At 43.1% G+C, this 26719-nt stretch overlaps 1 protein-coding gene across 1 annotated transcript in view; it reads right to left on the reverse strand.

The window, feature by feature from the left end:
* LOC126544346 (ornithine decarboxylase-like) overlaps positions 1-26719 on the reverse strand; it is a 41053-nt gene that overhangs the window by 13222 nt on the left and 1112 nt on the right. The window contains exons 2-7 of the mRNA XM_050191635.2: positions 21643-21732; positions 12828-12927; positions 10753-10829; positions 8876-9042; positions 4991-5125; positions 660-825 (exon numbers count right to left, since the gene is read on the reverse strand). Coding sequence (XP_050047592.1) covers positions 660-825; positions 4991-5125; positions 8876-9042; positions 10753-10829; positions 12828-12927; positions 21643-21726 — 729 coding nt within the window. The 5' untranslated portion in view covers positions 21727-21732. The remainder of the gene's footprint in view (positions 1-659; positions 826-4990; positions 5126-8875; positions 9043-10752; positions 10830-12827; positions 12928-21642; positions 21733-26719) is intronic.

Below are 26719 nucleotides of genomic sequence, written 5' to 3' on the forward strand. Positions count from 1 at the left end.
TGACGCTCTCAACTTTAATTTAAGAAGCTGGAAATATATCTTGATCGGTTGATTCGAAGCATAGAGGGTCTTCCATATATGGATGCATAGCTTAAAGCAGACGGCTTGAGTAATTTGCTTACAGCGACGATTGTAACATTTAATTCACTGCTTAAATGAGTGTTTTAAAGGCTCTGCTGATCAATTGAAAAATTACTACGATCTCCTGCCCCCACGTAGAGCAATTATCAGAAATTCAGTAATGTTGGACAATGCGTTTAATTAACCAACACGAACTTCTCACTTCGCCCACGCATCACCCTTGATACACTCAAAAATATTTACAACGGCTTCATATGGACACTGGAGATATTGTTCTTTTGAGCTATAGAAAGTTGTCTCACCGCTCTTGGGAAGTAAAATATTCAGTAATGCCATTATTTTGCTTAGTCCCTTTCTGAAGATTTGGAAGTTCTATATGCCGCAAGTAGCAACAGCTCAACTGGCACCTTAATAATATGAACCAGAGTGTGGTACATTATCATATCTAGTAATTAACAGCAATATTAGCATCTCCAATACTATTCGCCCTGTTGCCTTGATTTTCTGAGTAATATAGGTCACTGTTCTGTAGCACAATGATGCCCTGCTTGCTAATAAATAAGTGATAACGTTCCTACCTGCTTGAACTCTTCATTGGTTTGGGAAGCTATAGGAAATCCGCCACCAATGTCGAGTACTGTCATGGGGAAACGCATCCGTAGTCCTAAGTCAAACACTGCGCGAGCATTCCGAAGTGTTAGTAAAAATGCTTCATCGGTACCGGCAATTACGCCCATGTCAAACCTGTAAGTGACAAGAGTGAATTAATTTTGTTGCCTCCTCCAGAACAGTGCACAGAGGAAACAGATATTAGGAATTCCAACAAATAGAAGCCCTACCGGCTGCAAGCTGTAAACATGTGTCATTTCTGTGGGAGAGTGTCACTTTTTGTAATTCACTCCCCCCTCGGGCAACGAACCTAAACGTCTTCATGAAATATATTTGTTCAACAGGCCTGCCTGCACATCACGTATTAACCATACCATTTTTATCAGCCGGAAACATCTTCGAAACTGGCTCCACAGGTAACACGATTAGCAAAGAAACCGCGGTGTCCTTTGGGTTCTTCCGGGGTTTTTACACACCGCCTCCAACTCGTTGTTGAAGCGCGCCTCGACACGTCCAAAAGTTGGCCCAAATTTATTTTCAATATCAGTGACAAAATCGAGGGCAAAAGGAAAGGTATTAAACCTGCTCGTGAACGGACACCCTCTTTCGTGACATGGCTGAGCGGTTTTGAAATCTGCAGCGGAGCCCTCTCATAAGACAAACTTCAGTTGGCTGGTTCAAATCTGGCGCGCGTCGCATTGTTTGTGGCGTAATCCTACTGAGCTCGCTAATTGGTCAGATATGGGGATCCGCTTGATGTCCATAATTCCTGAGTATGCAGGGCAGCAGATATACATCTCGAGTGTGGGCGCGGTGTGCAGCAAGCGCGTGTCTGCACTATATAGCGTAGGGCACTGGTTTGGGACAGTTTTCGCTTCAACAAGTTAGCCCATGCTGGTTGCGCTACCCTCTGCGCCAGGAAGGCAGCCGCTGCAGTGAACGATAGGTCATGTGAGTCGATAAGGAACTTCTTCGCTCTGTATCTTGTCAAATGCCGAGATTCGCCTAGACTTGTGGGCAATTGTTGATAAAAGGGAGAAGTGAAAGACAGTTTTACAGCTAGAAGAACAAGTAGCAGGCGGCCATGCAGCCTATCGGGTGACTCCTTAAACCGAGTTGTCTCGAACCAGTGGGCTGCGCTAGACGTTGCAAACGTATTTCACAGTACATCACTCCCGCACGCTAGACTTGTGCTGTGGGATGTGCAGTCGGCGTGAAAAGTTTACTGACCATGGTACCTGAAAAGGCGTTCAAGTTCAGAGCAGTTTGAGGCCGTAGCCAGTAAAACTCTACAATATTATGCTATTGGCATTTATAGCACAGACTTTAAATTCGAACACAAGTCAGCTTGCTAATTATGCATTTTCTCCCGTGGTTCGTATACCTTAGACGACGACTCTATACTGAGGGACTAATTCACAAGCAACTTTTACTATAACAAAAGGATATTTATTAAGGCGAAAGCTTTAAGCGCCTCATGGGTCGAAAAATCCGCTGTCCAGCGTTATCGAAAACTTGACAGTCCGGCGTTACGGCACCAAAATACAATGGCACCAACATTGATGGTGCCACCATGGATGGTTGATCCTATGACTACTGGTGGGATCAAACCCACGATCTTTGGTGTTAATTAAGGCGATCTTAATGAATAGACAGTTAATTAAGATAGAATGAATTAAGGCACTCGAACCCACGACTTTAGTGTTATTAAGGGAAAATTAATTAAGGCACAGCTAATTTAGATATAGTTAATTAAGGCATTCGAAATAACGCCCTTTCGTGCGACTCGGACACGCAGCCTTCGGTGTTAATTAGGCCAAAGTTAATTAGGGTACAGTAACTTTAGGTATAATTAATTAGGGCACTCGAATCCACGACCTTTGGTAGGAGAAAACAAGAGGAAAAAATAACGCATTCAAATGAGAATGTCAAGTAATTTAAAAAAAGCATCGTGAGCGCGCAGGCTTTCGCCTTCATCCTCTTTAGCGCATGCTAAAGCGACTGCCAACTGTTGTCGTAAGACCTCCTTGCGCCAATTATAAAAGAATCTTTACACTCAGGCGGACGACTTTGTTGCTGCTTTTTGCAAAGGCACTCCCTACGGGGGCTCATTTTTACGCAGAAGGAGCGCTTCTCCTCACATCTACTTTGCATCTGTTTATCATGTTCACTGCTTCTGGCCAAGTGGTCATGCTAGCTTAATCAAAACAAATATGGTGGTGTTTTTTAAACTTGTTTGGCGGATCGCTGCTTAGCTGCGCCTACAATATTTCCTCGTTGTTCAATTGTCGAGAGTACGTTGACTGTAACGAAGAGTTGTAGGCTTCGGTACTTGTCTTATGTGAATATATAGTGCTTGATCGCCGTACGTATGGTTGGGTGGGTTTCTGTCGCGATGAAAAAGAGGAAATACCTTGCCGTGCAGACTTCGCGGGGGAGTGAAATCTTCAGTGTGTGATTCTGTTGTGAAAAGTGCTCAACCCCTCGGTATACAAGTGCCATCTAGCCTTTCCCGCTGCAAAGCAACATTGGGGCATGGCTTCTGGGTGGGAGTGGTATTTACATACATATGCTTAGTTCTACTATATTGGAATGGCCGATAGCATGACATTCGACTCCTGTATACGTGTGAGGAAGCCTTAGAGCAACTTCTATGTGCCTGTCTTCGTCGGTACGACGTCCAACGCCTCTTTCTCCGGACAACCTTAAGCTGTCTGGACTCGGCACTACATTGAGTCAAATGTTAGAGGTGGGCGAATATCATTTTTCTTTTCAAATACAAATCTAATACGAGTGGGAAGTATCGCATATAGAATCGAATATGAATTAAGCAGAAAATAGATGCGTATATTTTCCGAGCGAATATTAATTGCTCTAAAATTAGGTATCATGCCTGCTGACTAGTTCAAAAAGGACAGCTAACTGTCAGAAACAAAGTGTAAGTTTTAAACACAAGATCCCTAAATGTCGGTAGAAAAGCCGCATTTGTAGCCTGTAAACGACATTAATGCCTGGCTAAAAACAAGCCCTCCCCTCCCCCCCCCCCACAAAAAAAAAGTGGCTCTTGTATGTCTAGGTTTCCAAAACGACTAAATAAACGTTTTTTGAAAAGAAAAATAAAAGTGAAATTGCGGAAAAAGAAAAAAAAAAAAAGCTACTGAAGGACTGGTCTACCGCAGACAGATGTAAAAAGAACCATTGCAAGGAAAACATGACTGATTGTAGCGCAATCGATCAAAGTGCTACAAGGCTAGTCTTCCGAAAAGCCCCAAATGACAAAGCAGAAGCAGGAATCACAGGTCGTCACGTAGCACTCCATCGCGAAACCGTAAACAAAGCATGTATGTCCCATGATGGACTGTTTTAAATTCAAGGTTATCAGCCAACAAGCCCAAACTGTGAGGTCATCATTTCCTATGATAATTTCTAATCTTATTTCATTTAGAGTTTCTTATCGATGATAAACCAGGCGGAGCGCATATGGAGTTTGGACCACTGACAAAGGGCAGAAAGGAAACGTAATTGGTATAAAATTCTTACCATATCCTGGCCAGTGCCGCCAATTTAAGGAACACACACAGGGTGCCCCAGCTAACTGTAGCCAGAGTTTAAAAATATGCGAATGCCACATAGCTGGACAGAACCAAGGATATGTTGTTTGCCGTCGCTTGGAGATTCTAGAATTATTTTTTTCATAACGCCGAATCAGATAATTAGTCTTAATTGGTTAATCAACTCGATTATAATTAGATACAGAGTGTCAATCAGAAAATTAGAGCATCATGGAAAACTCCCGATACAGCTTTCTGTTGCTCAATACGTGCTGTGCTGCATAAGAGTGTTTTCCCGAGCGTGAAAGAAGCGCGCGAATGCCCGCAAAATTACCACGCGACTTGCCGCTCGAGGCACGTTGCGTGTATTTGCGGGCTTCTCTCACTTTTCAAAAGACTTTTATGTAGCACGTATTGAGCAACAGAAAGCTGTGACGGGAGTTTTGCATGTTGCTCTACAATATTCTCATTGATACTTTTCATCGAATTATAATACTTAAGAAGTTGATTAACTAATTAAGACTAATTATCTAACTAGGCGGAATGAAAAAAATAATGATTTGAGTATCTCCAAGCAACGGCAAACAACGTTACCTTGGTTCTGTCTAGCTGCGTGGAATTCGCATATTTTTAAACTCTGGCTAAAATTAACTGGGACACTCTGTATAACGTGCGGCCAGTGATAAGTGGAAGTAGTCATAGTACCACTAGCCAAAATAAAAGTTCCTGGAGCATACTGGTATACTCACGATACGCCGACGATGTTGAGCTGCTTTTCCTTTGCAAGGTGCATAAGCTGCTCAGCTTCGTCCAAAGAACATCCAAACTGATCATTCAGAAAAGCTTGCTTTGAGGAGTCGTGCACAGCAATGCGTAGTAGCAACCTGCAATTCGTGGCTTAGATTGTCGTCAAAAAGTTTAGACACCTATACTCCACCCAACGCTACCGGGCTGCTGGAATGCGTACTACCGTCCAAGGTGTATTCTGAGCTTTGCAGTAGCTCAAAACACAGACACAATCATGGCAGCGGGCTGGATAAAATACGCTAGAACACTGCCTGTTCAATGAGCCAAAAACAAACAAAAACGTATTTGGCGCTCATAGAGGGTTGTGATAGCTACGGGACCATGAAACGGTACAAGAAGAGGGCGGGGCGGTATCGTGAAGGGCTAGCGTGCTGCACTAGAACAAGAATAAAGGAGGCTAGGGTTAGAAACAGATGCAGTGTTTGTATGCGTGTTCACAAGTAACAACTTAATTTTCTGGATTGCTTGAGTCCTGACTTAGGAGCCTAATAATCAATTAAGCGGCGACATGCTGGCAGAGTCGACTTTCCGGCTACGGACAGGCTGACATCCATACTCCTCCCATGTCTACAGCCTAACCACACAAATTCTAGCATACACCCTCTGTTGCCATTTAAACGATGGAGATCGTCGGTTTTAATAAAGTATTTGGCGCCGTTGCCTCCTTCCTGAGGAACTGAAGCTGTAAGAACATCTTGCAGATTTCACAGCCTGGCACTGGTCGTGGAAGCGGCAATAGCGGAAAACAGACAGCCTTCTGAGCACTGAGGCCGAATGGGCAAAAGTGGGATGAGTACTTCCCGAGTAGCTTGTAGACAACATGATTCCCTTCCACCCTTAGTCTTAGAACGAGAGAAAGACAAGGTCTACAAAAGAATACACTGGGCCTCGAAAAGCCGCAACACAATGATGGCTAATATACCGTCTGTTTTGTTTCGTGTTTCCTACGCCAGCCTGCTGTCGTTTATCGCTGACCTTCAATGTGTCTGTTTTCTCTTCTTCCTTCTTGCTTGCCCCCTTCCCTTGCTCTGCGCCTTGCTCCCGCTGCGGCTTCAGGCCAGCCCAAGAGTGCACGTGCCACCAGAACGGTACTACACTGCACTCTGGATAGACGAAACTCTCTTAAAGAGAAATACCAGATAAACTGAACGATGGCATCAATTTTCGTTGGCCGCGGACAGGCACAATATCGGCAAACTTGGGTTAAACGGAATCCATCTTTTTGAGAACTCCCCGTTAAACGGAACTCTAACCGAAACTACCGCCAACCTTATTAGCGTATGGAACAGAACGAGTCTGACATACATGCCATATGCCGACGCTATAAATAATGAAAAAAAATATCTAATACGTTATAAGGTTGCGGTAAAGTTAACGAAACTTAAGGATGTCGAAGTTGCAACGGTGTCTCCACCATGAGGAATTCCATGGGCAAGTACTCATCCTTTAGAAGGAACAGAACGCTACGCAGTATGTAGGATATTGCAGTCGAGGTTCCACTGCTGCTTCGCTCACACCGCCAGAAATAGGAGACCTAAGATGATGTCCTTGTTACCTGCTTTGAGGAGATAATTGAAAATATTATCGGTGAAGTTCGGGTGAAGGCTATGGTTCTACTGACGAAAACGCAGATATTGCTGTTCGAGTGCGCGTTACTGTTTCACACCAGCCGTCAAGAGATGCAGTTGAAAGTCTGCAGTGCTATTTTGAACGCGAGGACTGCTCAGAATTACTGGGAATTCTTTCGCACATGAACGCAGCCTAGTGCAACGAATGTACAATATTATAAGAAAAGCGCGTATAAAGTCCTTTTTTTACCGCAGTAAGATCCGAACATTTGGACGGTTTCCGAATAAATCTATTCTTGATAATTTTGTGTCATTGATTTAAATAAAACACCATATAAACGAAACAGATTTTTCTGTCGCTTCAAGTTCTGTTTAATCGGAGTCTACTGTATATATTGTTTAAAGCTTTATAAGTGGCGTTGTTGTTCTGAGAGGTCCAATGGAAATAGCAATCATCCTGGCAGGTCTTGATAAAGCCCGGTAGGAGTTACTCTATTCGCGTATCACTTTTGTTAGAGTGCGTGACTTTTTTGTATATCATGAATGAGCGCGTTAATGTTGTTTAAATTTTGAGTGACTAAATTTTTAATCCATTTCTCTTACGGTTTTCATTCGTCCTTTCGTTTCTTCTATTTTTTCTGTTTATTTTATATACCGTCTTAATCACATGGAGAAGCGTGTCGGGCACTTCCCTAAGCTAACGTATCCAGCTCTCATTAAAGTGTATTTCTCTTGCTCTTTCTCTCATTCTTTTCGTTCTTTTACTATGACACTTTGATAGGAAGTTTGAGTTGTACAGTGTAAAAATAAACGGACAACTATAATTAAGCTTTAGCATTGTTCATTCTTGGGACCGTAATCTTTTCGCGTGTAAAAGATGCTATCACAAAAGCTATGTCAAAAAGAGCGACAGTCTGACAACATATATATGTCTCCCGTAGCGAAGAGCAATTGCTAGTCTGCTTCAGCTGCTGACACATTCAATTTTCGGCACACATAACACTAAACAACTCAGCACACCCAAATCTGGTAAACTTTCAATAAATCAAAAAATTACAGTGCATGCACATGTAGCCTTTTCTTTCTCTTTCACCCTACCGCAGCTCCCAAGTCAGCCGTGTAGGTGCCTGGATTTCCAATGTTTGAGATATTACTTCCACCCCACAGACTGATTTCATCGTGCTTCTAAACTGTCATCCGCATAAGATGCTTGATGAACTTGACGTGATGGCATGACTTGACATGGCATGATGAACCGGTGATGACATGGCCAGTGCACAGCGCATATAAAATGCGAAAAATACGGTGTTGCGGCATGTTTATTCACTTGTTAGTCCTGGCTGGCTGCGGATGCTTTTCCACAACGAGTTACAGGTACGACGCCTGCGTCGCAATATCTTAGCCCTCTTATCTCAAATGTGGCTATAATGTAATACTGCGCAGTTCTAAGAAATTTTTATGCACGAAGACGATAGCCGTTTTGAGTACAATCCACCCCCTGTCCACCGACACCCGTGTGTGTGTGTGTGGGGGGGGGGGGGGGCACACACACACACGAACACACACAAACCCTTACTCGTAAACGCAAGAACGCATGCATGTGTAAAGGGCAGAAGTTGCTCTCCGTGTTCTTGGATAAACTTTCAAATTACGTCGCTGTACCCTGCGCAAACCAATAGGCAGTGGGGGACGTTAAACAAGCTTTCCTTTGCTCCAACTTTTCTTTTCAGCTTTTTCCGCTATATGTAACGTTCACAGACTTCAGTTAATGCAAACAATGGAAAATGAGGTGAAGAGCGTGCCTCCGTCGCGCAAACAAGTCGCAATAAATGAAACACGAATCATTATGCGTATATTTCCTTATCTCTCTGAGGCTTCTTTATTTCGGAGTTGCGAACACGTGAAATGCAGCTAGGAATAATAAAAGCGATGAGACAAGAGCAAAATATAAGTCAATTTAAGAGATAAACATTTTCTAGCGATCGAGCAAGGCCGATAAAGGCCATTCTTTGCACAGCACTTCGACACATATGCTGTTCATAACATGTAACACGCGGCATCGTAGGTGTTGTGCGATTGTCATTCTTTCAAATAGAGCGAAATAGGGCTCATTATTTTAGCAGCTAACCTGAGTAAACAGTAAGATATTGTTCATCGCTTGCGCAATTAATAAATGTGCGTCGTAACATTTTGCTACCCTTGACCTAGTTTTGAAATACGGCTCGGCCAAATAATTGTGGACCACCGGGTTGAACTTACCTAGCGGTGTCGCCACTGATTCTTTCCATATCGGCTGCCGAGTCACAACACATTAGCCGCACTCCACATTCTTCGGCGAACTTCAGATGTGAAGGACATTTTGTCGTACTGTTGTACAGAATGCGGTTTTCGTTGACTCCCATGTCCAGCAAAATTCGCATTTCATGCTATCAGAAAATGAACCAGACAAAGCCAAGTAAATGTGATGTAGATTATTGTGCTGACAAAACTGTGAAACATTCCATCATCAGCTTCCTGAAGACTTCTCTTCCAGCCGGTGGTAGGACTTTATTCGTTGTGTTCTTTAGCACTCGATTTTTTTTAAAACAAACTCTAACCAAAGACTATCTCACGTGAACCGAGTACAAATCTGGGAAAAAATTTATTTTCTGAGATGAGTACAGCGTTAGGAAAACCATTCTCTATTCGTTTTGAATTTCCTTCGGGTTGGCTAACATGTGCTTAACTTGTAACTGAATCTATCTCCGTGCCACTTACGGTGTCACTGGCAAAATAAGCAATATAATTGCTCCCATGAATTCCACTCCTAAATGCCGCTGCTGTTGTCAATGATAACTACAAAATACCGGCCCTCATGCATTTAGATTGCCACACTCCTTGTCTCTCTTATCTTTAATTTTTTTTATTTAGGGCAGATTTTTTAAAATATCAAGAATAAATTACAGAAACCGATGGAAGTATTTCGCAACTGCAAATCCTACTCGCTGCGAGAAGAAGCTATAGGTGACAGCACCGTCGCTGCGTTAGTGTGGATAGGCGGTCAGTGGCGCCTTGCTGTGAGTCACTCGGGCCGATTGTCTGTTAATGAACGCGCTGACTGCAGCAATAAATTATTTACCTCTAATGTCACATTTTTTGCACGAAATGAGCATAGCACGTATTTATTACACGTGCGAGAAGCCAGAACCGTCATTCCAAGGAGGACTGGCGCTCGACCTCAGTCGATGCCTCGGCAATTATTTGTTGCTTTCTGGGCGTTTTCGGCTTGCGTTCTGCCAAATAAACAGGCTATGTTATTGAGAGCGTTAAGGCGTTGGCAGGATTGCCACATTGCTTCTCACACGGTTATTTTTAACGCAGTAGCAGTTAAACACCATGCATTTTAACACAGCTGTTTTTGTATGGTTATACGCTCACCAGAGCGATTAAAGGAGGTTGTAATTATTTCGTCGGTCAAAATTATGGCATTATTTTCTTTACGTAAGCAAATGATGACCACTAGTTACATGTATATATATATATATATATATATATATTGAAGGCTGGTCGCGTAGCCACTACGCGAAGGCCACCTCACTCACGTTTTAACCAGTTTGCCGAATAATAAATTACATCGCGACAAGGATACGCTAAGGCGCTATATTCACGCTTTACGGACACCACTTGATTTGTTCAATACGATGGCAAATATATTTTGTGATGTGCTTGAAGCACAAAGCGGCAGTAAAATTAAAGTGATTGTGGCGAGTGGAGGGTGCGATAGTCACACGTCCCGCATTCGATTCATGCAGTCACAGATCTTATTACAGCTCAAAGACTACAGCGCAAGATGAGATTCTTCTGTATAGTGTCAAAATAGATGCTAGCAGTTACGGCATACACTACAACCACTGAAACGTCGTTAAAGGATATGCATGCCACGCACATGTAAGTACGTTGTGACTAACAGACGAGGTAAAGTGCCATTAACACTATGCGTGGTTCAGACAATGCCCACCAGGTGGCAACTCTGGGTGAGTCACTTTTTTTTTCGAACTTCGTATCGCTATACTACATTGTAAACGGAAGTCTAACGCTCAGTGGACAGATTCATGCAATGAATTCAACAGTATAATGTCAAAATACGCTGTTCATACCTTCGATCCACAAGCAAAATTTACTCCGCTCAAGCTCAGAGTTTTCAGGACAACATAATCTGAGCAGCATCTCACACCTGAGAAGCAAGAAGAAAGCACCGTTAATCTTCTGTTGCACGACACTCATCTCGGTGAAACGGAGAACTTATATAGTGCTTTAAAAAATAAAGTCAGCTTCAATTCACCAATTTAGAAATCTTCTCGCTCTTAAAATCAGTTTGTGCATCGGCCACTTCAAGGGCTCTTTTGTTGTTTTCTTGTATGCTTTTCATATGGAGAAGCGAACTGCTTCTCCATATGACTCTTGATTAGGCGATACCGTCGCTAACTTCTAGAGCGCTTCATGCACGCAGTGAAACATGAAACAGCGAGAAGCTTCTGAAGAACCAAAGTACTCTTGCCGTAAGTGTACTTTAAAGGAACATCGAAACTACGGATCGCGAGTCTCAGATACCTGTATAAAGGCGCCCTTTATGCTTGCTTCAAAAGAGTGAATAAAGTTACAGCTACGAAATTTCCTAGTCGATGTTCGGGTTCTAATCTCTGCTCACAATGCATGCAGAAACACTGCAATTATTCTATTTTAATAGCCTTGTTCTTCGTGGTTCATTAGTCCGTATTCTGCTCCGGCTTCACAAACCGCAGGATTTACCGGGGTCTAGCTGGGAACGTGAAGAAAGGATTATTATTGAAGGACAAGATACTTTGGGCATACGGGTCGTGATGTTCTTCACTTCATTGCTTTTAAAGGGTTGACCTTGGCGGAATTTTAAGGGCAACCTACCACAATATTTCTTCTGCGCACACACATTCACGCATTAGTCGGCACACTTTTTTAAAATATGAGGTCACGCAGGACGACAAACATGCGAGAACGCGATAAGGTGCTTTTTTCTTTACTAATTATTGTTTACGCAATTGGCAAAATTATGTGTTTTAACAGTGGCTAAGGTTGCTAGAATGTGGCCTCAGGAGAGAATTACGCAACTTTCACCCCCTCATTTTATCTGCAACACTTCCTTATAGACATTGTTATGTTAAGGAATTGTGGGCTGCGTTATGCTTGGCGTAGGAATTGAAGGTACCAGAATCAATGAGGGTGTTATTCAGAGTTTTACAACAACACAGAGACGTGAACAACACGCAACAACACACAACAAACGTGAAGCAAATGGTGAGAGTTGCCATTAGTTTACTGCAACATGCGCTGACAGATCAAGTGCCTTAGCTTCTGAGAAAGCTGCGGTTTGTGAAGCCGTATGGATGACAGTAGCAGTCATATCTGGCTTTAGTACAGTTAACTATATTGCAAGGATGTTATGCTACTGTAACTTTCAATTCGAAGCATTCCTCACCTTTTATCAGGTACTCCACCAGATCTTCATGATAAATTTTTCTGTAGCGTAAAATGCACATTATGGCGCCAGGTACCTGTCTCGTCGCTTTTGTACATTCTTCAATAAAGATATAGCTGTACCATGGTGAGATTTCCACGAAGGTCGCTCAGTGCAATAGCACAATGCTCTAACCATTAGGCCGCAAACGCACATACGGTACAAAATAATAACAACGTTATCACTCTCCTCTCCTCGTGCTAGCTAGCCCTTTTAGACAGTTGGCGCAAGCGTCACGTCGCATAGCAACAATCTTGCTTATAAAAGCGAGAGCGCCCCAATATCTCCCATTCTTTCTTCGTGGCAGCTACTGCCCAGTACTACTACACAGTGCACTGCCTTCGGGCATTTACGCATTGATTTAAAGATATTGGAGGGAGCGGGATAATGTACTTTATTGCGGTAAAGCCTGTCAACCGATGACTAACCTGCTTTGAATTCCATGGAAATAATGTGCGAAGTAGAGTTGTTGATAGACGTAAAAACAGGCTTAATATTGTTGGCAATTTAAACGATGCTGCTAAATAAAATGAACACACAGCTCTCTGGCAATATATGACAACGACCATGACGACGACGACGACCACGATGACGACACCACCACCACCTTTAACAACATTATTTTTTTCTCTTCTAAATTCAGGAGGCATGCATTGTTACAATGCGATTTATTTTACTCACAGTAATATGGCTGTATTTCCGGTAGTTCTTGCTGCCACAGAGAAACCTTACGCTTAATTTCCCTTACGTCACAAAGGAAGAAAGCTTCATCTTCGTATCTCTGCAAGAAATTGCAGTCATGATAGTTCAGGGTGTGCGGTACGTGTGCGACTGTATACGTTCAGAATAGATGGACAACAAAGCGAGACGGCAAGCTAAGGGAAATGGTCTTTAGAGGCGAACAAATATACGAGCCTTGCGGTGAAGCAGCAAAGAAGGCATAGGTCTGAGTTGACTCAGCCTCGGGCTATCTAAGGCAGGCAGAAGTAGGGATGCAAAATTGCATTCAAGTTTGAGGGGGAGGAAAAAAGATGCTATTTTTCAGAAAATTTGGACGGGAATTGAAACTACAGTAAAAATAGTTCATATTTACTATTGACGCAAGAAGCATATTTATCCTCAAATAGGCGTAATAAATACGCAGAAAACTATAGACACTGGAATGAACACCCTTTTCTCTTCTGTGAAGCATTGCAAACTGATACCAGAGAAAAAGGTCACTCCATGTCGATGTTACTCTCGCTTTTTTTATAGCACAAAAATCACTGGCAAAACAGAGTAGAGATCAGTGGTTATAATCGATCGTGGTTGCTTCCACATTCAAATTTTATTGTATATAGATGAGTTTTCGGGCATGTTTTCTTGTGAGCCTTACACGTGAGCCGGTTGCGAAGCTCCTTATGAACAATTTCAAACAAAAACTAGTGTCGCTCACGACTGGCACACGGAGATCAAAGGTATCCACAGGTGTCTAAACGCTACAGGTATCATCGTCTGATTAGTGCAAAGGCCTTGCCACCAGGTTGACGGTTTCACGTGCTTTGCGGACTCCCAGACGTCAGTTCTGGACCAAAACCTATAGACGGCGTCCTGCGTTGCGCTACACTTGAAGGCTACACTACGTTTTCAAAATGAAACTGAAAGCATATAATGAAGAGACTTCAAAATTGTGCTTCCGTTTTTCTGTGAATCGGCGTCGTTTCTAGACATGTATGCTGCACAGCAGAGAATAGCAAGTACAGCTGTATGTGGAAATCTTAATTGTTTTTTTCTACTTTCTCTGTGCTGATAAAAACGAAAAAACAAACAAACACTTTTCTTCCCCCCAGTCTTTCTGGGTTTCTTTCCAGGCAATTACATCTCTAGGCAGAAGTAACCAGCAACAACCCGCCTACTACCTGAAAATATGGCGGGCTTCCGCAGGCGCCGGTGTACGATTGATGCTGTTTTAGATCTTGTTACATACGTAGACCATGAAAGGAGCTGTGAAATAATCACTATTGCAGTGTTTCTAGACATAAGGCGCGCATTTCACACAACCAGCCACACTCACGTACTCCATGGGTTAATTCAGTTGGGCATAGTTAGCCGAACACTGAGATGGATTGCGGATTTCTTAAGTGATAGGAAAATTTGCGTTGAAACTGCTGATGAAAAAGGCGCAGAGCATAAGCTGAATGAAGGCGTACCGCAGGGTATTGTACTCAGGGCATTTCTATTTAACTGTGTTATGGCTAAATTAGCCCATGTCCTCCTTGCCACGTTGAATTATTCACTATATGCAGGCGACTTGTGCATATGGGCATCTGACTCGAGTGCTCAATCCGTTCAGCAAAAGCTAGAAGCTGGCCAAACATTAATTAATAATTTTTTTGAAAAACACCGGTATGATTATTTCGCATGAGAAAACTGCTGTACTTCCTTTTACAAGGTAATGCCTCAAGAGATTCCAGCTCGTGCTAGACTCTCAGCGTCGGCAACTTGTGCGACAACACAAGTTCTTGGGTATTATCATAGACAGACGGCTATCATGGGCTCCCCAAATGAAAGCATTAGAGGAGAAAGTCAACTCCCCAATCTACATTCTCCGTCCATTGGCTGGGGTGAGATGGGGTAGTTCAACCTCTTCCTTATTACGCATTCACTCGGCAACAATTAGACAAATAATATCATGCACTGCTCCTGTGCTACATGGAATATCCTGTAATCTAGAGTAAACAATTCAAAGATTGCTGGCCAGAAGCCTTCGTATATGCCTTGGTGTTCTGCGTGCATCTGCCAGTGCTTTGGTGCACTTTTCATGCACCAAGATTTACGGAAACTAGCCGTCCCTTTTTTCGTTTGGCTACACAACACGCTAATCATCCAGTATGCCAAGACCTTCCGGACAGAACTGCTGCACGCATACATGAAGAAATACGGCGCTGCAAAAGCTTAATGCCTGCTTAGGAATACTGGCCTACTTGCGCAACTCATCCCCCATGGCGACTAGCAATTCCAGAAATACTCACTTCAATTCCTGGAGTAGGTCGCAAATTTGATAAGCCCATATTTGCGATAAAGCAATTAACTTTATCACATCTTTACACTAAGTACGTAGATCGCATTCACGTGTATACAGATGGATCACGCTGGAAACAATACATCTGCGCTTTATATACTTGCATACCAAATACCAAGTGAATAGAGCTTATAAAATTTCCCACTTTACAACGTCCACAACTGCAGAACTTTACGCAATACTTTCTGCTTTACGTTACATATGTCAGCAGTCAGAACCACTTCGTTGGTTAATTCTGAGTGACTCACAAGCCTCATTGCTGTGGTTAAAAGAAATCAGCTTAAGAAAAGCAAACAGCACACTGGCATACGAAATACAGAAGACATACGCCATAGCGAAAGATCTACGACACGACGTAACTTTCCAGTGGATTCCAAGTCACTGTGAAATCACGCGAAATGTAACAGCTCATTACATGGCACATGCAGCACATCAAGCGAATGAATATTCACTAGTTCCTCTAGCGGCGAGTGATGCGCGATGTCTACTGGACAAACTATGCGGTAGATTGTTCAAGGAAACTTGGTTCATAAATGATGTGCAGAACTCTCAATTATATAATATAGATCCTGGAACAGAATTCAATATTCCGTTTAACATTAGTAGATCTGTTGAAACAACAGTTCACAGGCTTTAACTAGGCGCTGCCTATAGTAAAAGTTTCCTGTATAGGATAAAAAAGACTAAGAGTGCTACATGATCATGTGAAGAGGCTGAAAAAGACATAGCACACCTTCTACACTGCAAAAATCACGATTCTCCCCGCAAGAATCTCTAGAAAAACTACATGGCTTGGATAGACGGCCACTATCCTTAGGAAACATTTTAGGTCCATGGCCAACAGAAAGACATTAAACCATCGCTGCGCACGCCTTAGTACAATTTTTGAAGGAATCAAAAATATACAATAGTATATTTGATATACAATATACAATACAATATACAAGAGTCATACAATATTTATAGCTCGCATAGTTATTATTAACAGGCACCCTCAATTACATGTTCATTTAGCATGTGTATATTTGTTGCACTTATAGTTATTATTAACAGACACCCTCAATTACATGTTCATTGTGTCTTTTTGTTCATGTAGCATTTGTATATTTGTTGCATTTAGTGTGTGGCATTCAAGTGCCAAACATCTTATGTGTGACTATCTTGGTTTTGTGAACATTCATGCTGTGTGAACTCATGTGTTGCGTGTGAACATTTCGGTTTTGTGAGTATTTATGTTGTGCGAACTCTTTCGTTGCGCGAACATTTCGTTATATTGCAGTACCGAGACTTAGTACGTGAATGTTCGTTCATGTGTTTATTTGTCCAGTTTGGTGATTGGTGAGAACTTTCCGATAATAACTATCGCGTAAGAGAAGAGGAGTAGCCGGTGCCACACATAGGCACCAACTTCTCCGTAAATACACTTAATAAAAAAAAACGCCTATACGACTTTTTTTTTTTTTACATCTACCAATGACCCTTAGAAAGTGCCACGAAAAGTGGACGACTTATATTCGTCACAATTAAGGAAAGGCTCACAGTGGCCAGGCCAAAAAAGAAACGTTGTTCTTGTAATAGAATGATATGTACGCACTTTTTGTTTGTTAGTTATCTGCTTTGAAGACTGTAGCAGAAGCGTATTAGTAGTTGCCTCACTCGCAACCTCCGCATGTCGGAGCAATTTTTTCTATCAACTGAGCTATGGCAATGACTCCTTCGTGTGTTCCTTCCCTTTATTTATCATTATGAATGCGCAAACGACGGTCACAAATGGCACACCAGTGCCACATGTGACCACACACACACACACACACACACACACACACTGCTGTGCTGTTATACTTTGACAAGCGTTCAAACTGTTAGCTGCAGATTACATTGCGCGACTACTTGGTTCGGTAGACCAGGTTTCCACCCATGAATAAAATAGTTTTGGTTAGTAATAGCAGCATACCTTACAGTGTGAACTATACTTGTCCAGCAAAGCAACCGTTTACGAACTGCGCGAGCATCCTAAGCAATGGTAGGAGCTGGATTGCAGATAGGTTTGTGCGCTGGTCCAAGCATGCGGCACCATCGTTTATAGAACTATAGACGTTGTGCGGCGTGTCTATGCGAGGTCGTACTGCGGCGTTAGCCCGTTTTCTCTTTCTCTTTCTTTTTCGAGAAAGAGGATGATAACCGAATTTTTTTTTTTTTTGGTTCTGTGCGTTCCGTTCTCTACTACGCACTGACACGTATTACGGAAGTTTTGTCCTCAAAAATAGCCATCGCATTCTTTTTATGCGATCCATCTCGGATATTATGGCTTTACAGGGCAAAAAGGCAATGCCGAAGCACATAGCTTATATATGTATCATGCTGGTTTACCAACTGCAGTGATCGCTGTGTTGAGCAGTGCCATCAGCCTCATGCAGGAGGCTAGCGTAGACATATAGTGATTTCAAGCCTACTAGACTTGAAATGCGTGAGAACGATGCTGGTGTATTACAAATATTTGATAGCGCCTGCCGCTTTGATGTTTCGTGGTTGCCTTAGATTGGCTGTACATGAGCGTGCGCTCTTATGCTTTAGTCCCTACGCCAAGCGATCAGCTAGGGAGCAGATTTACTATTTCATACTGGTAACATGAAATGTTACCAGCATGAAAGTTGCGCACAAACATATCTGGAATCCAGCTCCTACCACTGCTTACGATGCTCGCGCAAATCGTAAACGGTTGCTTTGCTGGACAAGTGTAGTTCACACTGTAAGGTATGCTGCTATTATTAACCAAAACTATTTTATTCATGGGTGGAAACCTCATCTACCGAACCAAGTAGTCACGCAATGTAATCTGCAGCTAACAGTTTGAACGCTTGTCAAAGTATGACAGCACAGCTCCTATCGTAGCAGAACGGTACCCACACTGTTACGACCGTCGCTCCTAAACCGCAGCTTAGAACGAGAGGATAATACTGCAATAAGGTCACATTAGTGAATGGAAATTTCAAAATACACGATCTCCGAGGCTGATTGTAGGCTCAAACATGCACGCACACATCGTGCTGCGTGCTCCGTCCGCCTCAACGCTAGCAGAAAGTCCGGCCATACCGACTTAAACAACTTCAGTACGTCTCACAGAACCGTTTTCCACGTAGGAGGCGCCACGTCATACTAAATAGACCGCACGAGCGCGAAAACAAACGCCAGGAACTATCGCCGAGCGTAGCTGCCATGCACAACAGAGCGCTCGCCCAAGCCAGCATGCCGACTAGCCATAGATGGCGCCACTGCGTAGCGAAAAAAACGGTCTATAAAAAAAGAAAACACACACACACACACACACACACACACACACACACACACACACACACACACACACACACACACACACACACACACACACACACGCGCACACACACACACACACACACACACACACACACACACACACACACACACACACACACACACACACACACACGCACGCACGCACGCACGCACGCACGCACGCACGCGCGCACGCACACACACACACACGCACGCACACACACAAGGATACCTAAGCACTTATGAATTGTGAATGCGAAAGCATTAATGCCCAATTGAACGCCACTGAGCGGTCCTTCGAGTTATGAACTCCTCGAGGGCAAGTGAGCGCGTTGAGACACTTGACCAACGCCTCCTAGATAGCCGAAGGCCGTTGCACTTCGATCCGTGACCGCATGCTACCTTGCCCGATTGCCATAGAATTGAATAGGGATGCTCCCAAGTTAGGCGCGGTCATTTTGACGTCACCGTTTTCGTCCCACCGAGCTTGGCAATGAATTTTCGGTCCAAGTAGTATGACGCCATAAAGCAGAGTGTACAGGCCTGATATGCAGGAGGCGCTGGTCGTAGATCCGAAACTCACTACCGCCAACGTTCTTTCTGTCGAATTTATTCTTGCTTTATAGATTTATTTCTTTGTAGAGATTACCGAGGCGAAGTTAGAACGCAGGCGAGAGCTGGCGCGGCCAAGGAACGGACGGATAACACAGGCTTGCGAGAGCGAAGGTGACGTGCGTCGCGGCGATCCTCTCCCCTCACGCAACACCTGGAGCGCCAGCGCGGCTAGTAACCTGGCGACGCGGCCAATGGGAATTTAGGGGCCATTTATTTGCTACATACGCCACCTTTTTCGTTCAATTGACCATTTGATGCTTTATCATAAATTACTAATGAAAAAATACCTCCCGTCACTAAAACCGCTATAATTTCTCACATTTGTACGACAATAAAAACGGTGTAAATATTATATTTTTACGTAAACACGTTTTATTTACGCGTAGTTCTCTCTTCTTCATCACTGGCCTCTCATGAGATTCATGACAAATTTCTAAAATCCTTTAAATTGCCAACTCTTTCAAGGCGTTTTATTTTACCTACGTACATGTAAGAATATTTTCACACAACAAACACACCACTGACAAAAACGAACGTTCCTGTCTACTTCATGTGACAGGACACCCCAATTTTTATTGCTCGTCAACAAATAGAAACAAAAGAACATCGGCAGAGGCACGTAAGACTGTTTACGTGTGACAATGCGAACTCATTATAGTCCCTTTGGTGAAATGTTTTATTTTATATACTCATTTTATACACTCATGACGTGAGGCCACCTCCTCACCATTGGCTGCGTCATCACTTGCCCAATGACACACACACTAGGCCCCAACTTTCGTCAGCCAGATTGCTGCGACGTGACTTGTTCAATGACGCACTTTATTCACCCAGAACTGTGGGGCCATCGTGGCGTCGGGGAAGCGTGGTCGTCTCGCACCCCGGATCACCGGGTTCGATTACCATCCAGACCACAATGTACGGAATTTTATATCAAAGCTATCAATTTACTTTGTTTACAGGAACCTCACTGAGAAATTTGAAGTCAATCCGAGCATTTTTCGTCGTGTCGTCTTTGTGCCGTTGGCCATTTTTGGTACCACCGCTCGGTCACGCCGCCGACACCGCCGCATTTTCCCGTAATGGGGCATATAATGCTTTCGCATTAAAAACGCAACTGGCTATGGCACTTCGTTATATCCAAATTGGCGTTGTACCGGGGCGCTATAACGTAAAGCTATTCCAAACTTTTCTATTCGAATTCTGCGATCAGCCCTCCGCGATTGGTCAAAATCTCTTTTGGACCAGCGCCACTTCGCCTGTATGTCATCCGACGTCACGAAAACCGCGATAGCTCCCAATCTGAGAAGACGTGTACCCACTGATTATGCATGATTCGACCGAACAAAAGCAAAATAATTATTGCTGATTTGACGCTTTTCGCCGTTAACCCTTTGCTATTGGCCAAAAGGTTTCAGGCTGCACCACTTCACCTGTCTGTCACTCGACGTCACAAAACCACAAAAACTCATTGCGTCGAAGTGACGTGCACGCGTTAAAGATGCAATAATACGCCGAACAAAAGTGGATTTTTTTCTGGGTAGCCGGAGACTGTCCCGTTCCGAAAGAAATAAAAGATGGCTCCCGCTGATCGCTCAGGCACTGGCCACTCGCACCTGCCGGAGAGCATGGGTTTATTTGCGTATAAAGAAACTTTTTGCGTGGCCGTATAACGTTAGCGAACCCTTTGGCCATGTATACGACTTCGCTCTGCCTACTCGTCTTTACTGAGGATCCGCTTTGGCGGCCTTTTTAACTGTCCGTTGCACGCTGCCGCGATTTCAGACAAGCCACCGCGAGCCAAGTAACGGCAAGCGGACCAATCACAGGCACCGACACCTCCCTCTTCATCCGGTTATCTATTTTCAATGCGCTAGCTCGGCCCCATCGAAACCCTCTCCGCTTAAGCATGCTCCTCGCCTCTTGTCAGCCAATTAGACAAGAAGAACCGCTCAATGTAGGCAATGTTATTCGTTTCAAAAGCAAACAAAAGTGACCTGCTATAAACGAGGAGAGCATTTGATTGGGCTGTTCAGGCAACGCTGCGAGCCACCGCCCGATTCTTGCGTCAGCGCTTACGTAAATTTGACGTCAGGAGATTGGAATCAAACAGATTGGGATAGTTTTACGTTGTGCGGCCCCAAGTTCAGTCGCTGTGGCAGTATACTGACAAGTGATATTAAAATTACAAAATAAGTAGAGAAGAATCATGTGAGTAACTATTGTTTATTTTGCAAGCTCAGTGAGGCTAAAATCCTCCCAATTTGAGCATTCATGTACAAAAAAAAAATATGCATCAAAGAGTGTGCCATCTTGAGGCAGCAGACATATTTTACTTGCACACGGCACAAGGGAAAAAGAAACGATGCGTAGTCTTTTAGGTTACTTTGTTCTCTTTGGTCCTTTAGGTTTGATGTGTTTTGGACTTAATGGATAAAATACTGGATATAGTACATCGATCAAAATAGCTCCTTTTGAAACAGAAACAAATACCTATTAGAAACGTACCTTCTGCTCAATTACTATTCGCGCAACATCCGCGACATCCTCGTCCACAAACAGCGATGGAATTCCACTTCCTACCTTGCACATCTCCACCTGCAGACAGAAAGAAATTTAGATAGAACATTTTTATAGCTGAAAGACTGAAAACAACCAATGACCTTTAAAGTGAACTTGATTACTTACGAGCAACTCAAGGCAGAGCACTCGTTGGCGAGCTTCGGAAGTTCGAATGGTTCCACGACAGTTCAAAGCCATCGAGAAGCTAATCTTATAGATAGACGAAAGCCCAAAGGGCAATCGTGTCGTTGCTTATCTTATCAAAGCACTCTTCCTCGAACTGCCTTTCCTGTGAGTTTTTGGGGTCAATGTGGCACTGGTGAAGATGTACACAATGACTGGTTCCCCAGTCAGGTGAAGAAGGTAACACTGAAAACCCATTTCCACAACCTTAAGAGCAACGACTTGCATTAGCTAAATAAGGATTTCTTGAGGGCAGCCTGCCCCTATTAGAAAGAAGAGCTCTAATGACCACCCGGAGTATACATCAAAGACTCTCATGTCTTGAGCTACGACACGTACTTGGCCCATGGACTGGCGTCAGCTGCGCGTCCCGCGCCATGAGCGCCCTTTGAACCTTTTTGAGAAACACAAGGTCTCAATGAGATACTTTAAATTGAGTGAATGTGGAATGTTGTGGTGTATTTTGTGCAGGCTGTGAGTCTGCTATGTGCGTCTTGCGTGTAATTTCACTTCTGATCATTCTCGAGCAGCATGCTAGGCGTGCCGCCCGGTAAACATCTCCGTGACTCCCCCCCCCCTCTCTCGTGAGGGCACTTGGTAGTGCATAAATAATGCAAATAACTCTATTCTGTTCTTCTGTAATCTAGCTGGTGCACTGATGATCCATGCAGAGAATCAGAAATCTCGGGCGCCGTTGTTTTCTTCAGCAATTACTTAATTTCACAGCAAAGGGAAGATACTGTGCACACGAGCCGAACCAGAGTTCTCTCAAAAGCGCAGAATAACTAGCCGCAGTAGCTTCGTTTTCACTAGAAATGTCAGTGTCACGGTTCCTGGCCTCTATTAACACACCTAACGTAAATACAAACCGAGAGCTCTTAAAATAGTTCTTGATCGTTTTTTTTTTTTTGGTGGGGGCGGTTCTCTTGAAGCACACGTGCTTTCTGTAACATTTCGTCGTATGCCGACTCTAGAACAGCCGCGTTACACAAAAGCATGTGAGTAAATTTCCATATACTTCAGAATCAAATACGCCTTCGTTTTCCATTATAAGCTTTTGTTGAATTGTGCTAGACAAGAATTCTAGACTCATTTCAGCTTTTGTTTGCGAAGCGGACCATGCAAAATGTGTCGCTTGCACAGGAGGCTGTCTTGTTCAAGGAAGAATGGCGCAAACGAATAGCGACGCGGTAGTAAACAGCTGTCGCCGCTGTTCGTCCTTGAGTATTGATTGCCAACACGGCCAACAGTCAGTACTTCTACAAGGCGCATAACATTCACCTTTTTATAGACAATGTAAGGAAAGCAATCTCTTGGTACATGCGTTTAACGAAAATATAAGGGGCTGCGGAAGGGTATTTGCAGGTGAGCGCTATTCCGAAGTTTCCGTTGCAGCTCAGCGGAATGAAAATAAATATTGTAAAAAATCAAGACTCATTCCACTCTGTGAAGGTGGTTGACCAGCAAAGCCGTTTACTAGATGACACGGAGGTGACACATAATTTTGAACAAAGGTACGAACTCATTTATTGTCTTGATGGGCGGTCATCGTGACGAAAGGTACGCACAGTCGTCTATTGTCTTGATCGGTGGTCATTATTTCAGTCACAACTGCAACCACATTCTTTGATAATCGATGCACGTATCCCGCTGGGTGGTTGGTTGGGCCGTATTGGTGTGGCATCGGCAAAGATCTGTCTGCAACACGGAACGCGTAAACCGCTCCCTTTTCGGTTCTGACACATCCACATTGAAATCACAGACAACGACAACAGGGGTAGTGTCATCGCAGCTAATTCACGCAAAGTGAGCAGCCATGAACCTTACGGGACTATGAGTTATTGCATGTTTTTCTTGCTTACGGGGGTATGAGCCATTTCTCACGGGGGTATGAGTAATTGATGATGACAGTTTTTGACATGCTGTTTTGTACGTACGGGTATGCTGTTTTGCTTATTTTCACTACTGAGAGGCTGAAGAAATAGAAAAAAAGTTAAAATAATTTGGTGCTTCAGTATATGTAACCGTGGTATACATGTAAAACTTATTCACAAATTATATTTCACTTTCTGCTGCAATGCTGCTCTTTACCCGGACAGAGAGTGATTTTATTTATGCAACGATAACTATTATGGACTTTTAGCTGACAGATATGCCAAGGGTAGGGGTTTCCATCATCGTTATTTTAGAGCGCCGCTCTTAGGCGCCCGTTTCTGGGTTCAGCGTCGGCGTCCCTCGGCGTAACTACATGGACGTGGTTGTGCCACTGCTCGCGCGTTCGTCGTCGTGTTCTTCCATAGCTGGCTCCGATGCATATCAACATGCGAGCGTTCCCATACTGCCCCTCCCTCTGTGAAGGCGCTGATGGCGCTGGCCCACTGCCAGTCGGTGCGGTCATTTCGGTCTCAAATTCTTTGCTTCACTATACCACGAAATGAAAACACGTATCAAGCTGCGCTCAAATTTCGTATTAGGAAGTATCGCAATCGTCAGACACTTTTTTCGTACCATTCTGCACAGTTTTCTTTCTTTTTTTGAGGTAAAGGCACAGCGCTTCCCACCACAGTAAGTATAAGTTGCCACCGGTAAAAAATTTACTACGGCGGAACCACACCTGTGGATAGGAAAAGCTCGTTGACATACTCTTTACGCGTCATTAGTGTTCACTCACTCAGAGGCATTAAAGAGTATGTCTAGGGCTATAGTGTTCTGCACGTTTCCTTTACTCAAAGTATTTGGTATGCGACGCACGATGAGAGGAAGCACTAAGCGCCGATAACGTCTATTTTGCCTAGGTAGGCGAATATGCGAAGTTTCCAGTACCAATCGAATATTACACACTAACTATTCGTATTCGAAAATGAACAATTTGGCATTTTAGAACACTCAAACTAGCCAAATATTTCATAACAACAGACTGATAAAATATGATCACTGTTTTGCGTCTGCTAAACAAAGCATTGCAAATTATGAGACGTGAAAGAACCACAGAATTTTTCGAAGCAGTTTGAAAACAAAATGGGTAAAGCAATGTTTGTTGGCTGTTTCACGGCGGAAACTTATACTTGACAACCTGTAATTTTTGCTAGCGTGTAACTTGTCATTTAGTGTTCTTGGCAGTCTGCTATAGATGTCATGTAGCAGTCTTATCTTTCACGCTGCAACCTGTGATGCTTTCCTTGCAACGGGCCATTTAACATGTGTCTATGGTACGAAAGTATTTCTGTAGCTTTGTAAGGCGAAAGCCTTTCTAGGCTCATGGAGAAGTTTGTGTCAGTAGGCCTGATCGCCGGAGCGTCCGCCGAAGCGTCATCACGCTGATGAAGACAGATTAAAGACAGATTAAAAAATGAAAAATGATTGATAGTGACAGTTAGTGAATGATAACGTTAAAATGGTGATTGTTAAAGGTTAATAATGACTATTATTGACTAATAATGACTACTAATCACTTGTAATGACTACTAATGACTACGAAATTACCAATATGTCTAACGACGGCTTGTAACGACCTCAATTGATTACAAATGACTAAGAATGCTTACTAGTGAGCAGTAGTGACTAATAATGACTGAAATGACTTGTAATGACTAGTAATTATTATGAAATGACCAATATGTCTCATGACAACTTCTAACGGCTACAATTGATTAGAAATGACTAAAAATGCTTAGTAATGACCAGTAATGACTAATAATTACTTAAATGACTTGTAATGACTACTAATGACTACGAAATGACCAATATGTCTAACGACGACTTATAACAACTACAACTGATTAGAAATGACTAATAATGACTGAAATGACTTGTAATGACTACTGATGACTAGGATAGGACCAAGATTTCTAACAACGGCTTGTAATGACCACAATTGACTACAAATGACTAAAAATGCTTAGCTACTCACAAATGACTAAAAATGCTTAGCTACTCACAAAGCAGCCATTCAATCTTCGAAAGCTTTTTTGAACCAAAGCTTAGAATATGTTGAGAGGTTATTATTTCAAATTTTCTGAATTAGTAATATTGATTTTAAATGTGATGCTTTGTCGCAGATTGTTAGCCGTATTTCTTTCATTAGGGAGTACACGCACGCATACCCAAATATTCCGAAATAAATATTCCTGTGGTAAATATATGCTTCTACCTCTGACTATTTGATATGTTATTCTGATTTAGGTACTTTCTATTCGTATTCATTTGTATTCGAAAAGGTTGATATTCGCCTACCTTTACTATTTTATTTTATTGGTATTTTTTTCTGTGAGCTTCCCCGTTATGGCTTCAGGTCAATTGTTGGCGCACACATGTTTGTATATGTGTCCGTAAGCTGCGGTCGACGAAAAAAAAAAGTTTTTAGAGCAGCGCCAATCTCGTGTTTCCTTTCGTTTCCTACGGCATCCACATTTCGCGCTTAGAGTGCGTCCCATCGGCGATATAGATGGCGAGAGGGTTTATAGGGGAGGTTTTCCTCAACGTGGTGCGATTGTCGGGATATACTGCCAATGTCGGAATTCACCTTGAGTCACTCTCATTCACTTTGGGTCTTTGTGGAAGGTGGTCACGTGCTCTCTAAATTACGGTGAGACTTGACAGTGGCTTAAATAGCACCCCGGCTGAGCTCTCTCGCTTTCTAGTTTTACTCTTTTATTACACTTTTGCTTACTCAAGCGCAATAGCAGTGTGTTCAGAAGCACCTGCCTGGGTACGAGTGAGCAAAACGTCACGGTAAGGTTGGAAAAAACAGCTCGCGAGCGTTCAGAATTCATCTATCGCAGTTATAATGTGAAGCTATGTACGAAGCACGAAACCAAAATTGTGGCACCCGATTGGTATG

The sequence above is a fragment of the Dermacentor andersoni genome, chromosome 1 (genome assembly GCF_023375885.2).
Source record: "Dermacentor andersoni chromosome 1, qqDerAnde1_hic_scaffold, whole genome shotgun sequence".
NCBI classification, from domain to species: domain Eukaryota; kingdom Metazoa; phylum Arthropoda; class Arachnida; order Ixodida; family Ixodidae; genus Dermacentor; species Dermacentor andersoni.